The following is a 1,310-nucleotide window of genomic DNA, read 5'->3' as shown; positions in this document are numbered from 1 at the left end:
TACAACGTCGATTGGGATCCCTCTGTATGTGCTAAGTTATGAGTCGTATTGATGGTGTCTAACGTTATGTATTGCAGGACATGTGCCAAATTCCGTTTATATGCGAATACATCTATAAAACCTCAGCGGTTAATAACATTACGGACGAAGGGATGAGCATTGGGGCAACTGTTCACGTGCAGGGAGTCGTCCGAGGCTTCTGCGAGTTGAGGGACACTTGGGTCTTGTCCGTACGCAATTCCTTTGACTATATGCTCTGTATGACGCTGATTCAAAGTACAGGCTAGCCTTATCACTTCAAAGCCCTGCTAGCACGACAATGTAGGGGCGCTTTTGACAAAAGGCAAGCGTGGATGCGTCAATGCATAGTTTACAAACCACTGGGGAGCTGCAGGCGGACTGGGGTAATTGACTGAGTTGCTCATTCTTCAGCATTGCATGACATGGCCAAGCTCGTTTGTAGCGAGTCACAATACCTTAGATTGTCTTATCCGCTTGCGATGTACCAAACTATAGAAAATGTATGAACACTATTTACAAATGCCAGAATGTTAGAAATGAGGTTGAGAAGAAGGTCAACTTGTGTCTCAGCCTATTGTTCGTGTTGTGTATCGACAAAAGACAAAATTTAAGGCGATGCGGGACGCAAGCCGCGTTGTCGACGACTTCTACGCACGCGAGATTTAGTTTTGATTATTTCAATCTCGCTCGTCTGATTAAGTCTCTTTGTCAGCGCTTTGAGTATGTTTTTATAATGTAGATGGCTTACATTGATTTCCCAAGTGTTAGTGTTTGCAATGTACCCAACGACTGTACCACGTAAGCTTATAACATTGCCTATCTTGAGCGCGTCCATACTGAGAGTAGTACTGATGTGTGGTTCAATAATGTAATGAGCCGAGAACTCGACATAATCGTGTCTCTGTTGTGCGGTGATCATCGGTGAGTAAGATGCCTAGGCTGGAATTGTAACTAATACGAACCGTAGTATCCAGACATCGGTGCAAGACTTTGATCACCTCGACATTGTGAGTCGCTGGATAGGCAGTCTGCAGGAACCAGTCCACTATCTCGCCGATGCCATGAGCGCATGTTCTATTCATCATGCTATTGAGCCTTACTTCGGCGTGATTGAGGGCAATGGTGCACTCGCTGTCCTCAAATATGGTCGACATACTTTGGTCGCCGCCAGCAGCGATTTGACCATTGATTCTATAAGCGTGATTCGGCCTAAGCATGGTTTGGGATTTTTTTGCGGCTATCATCAATGGTATACCTTCAAGTTCGTGGTGTTGAACAATGACATTTGA

General features: G+C 45.0%; 1 protein-coding gene across 1 annotated transcript; it reads left to right on the top strand.

Annotated features, from left to right (window-relative positions):
• Positions 1–443: 443 nt before the first annotated feature.
• MELLADRAFT_61331 (uncharacterized protein) lies at positions 444–1,310 on the top strand (the record flags this gene model as incomplete). The annotated part of the gene is made up of 3 exons (XM_007407572.1): positions 444–521; positions 548–741; positions 989–1,310. 3 exons carry the CDS (start codon positions 444–446, stop codon positions 1,308–1,310), a joined length of 594 nt encoding a protein of 197 aa, XP_007407634.1.

Source organism: Melampsora larici-populina (genome assembly GCF_000204055.1).
Source record: "Melampsora larici-populina 98AG31 unplaced genomic scaffold MELLAscaffold_9, whole genome shotgun sequence".
NCBI lineage: Eukaryota > Fungi > Basidiomycota > Pucciniomycetes > Pucciniales > Melampsoraceae > Melampsora > Melampsora laricis-populina.
The sequence above is the reverse complement of the archived record's forward strand: the minus strand, read 5'-3'. Positions and strand labels throughout refer to the sequence as shown.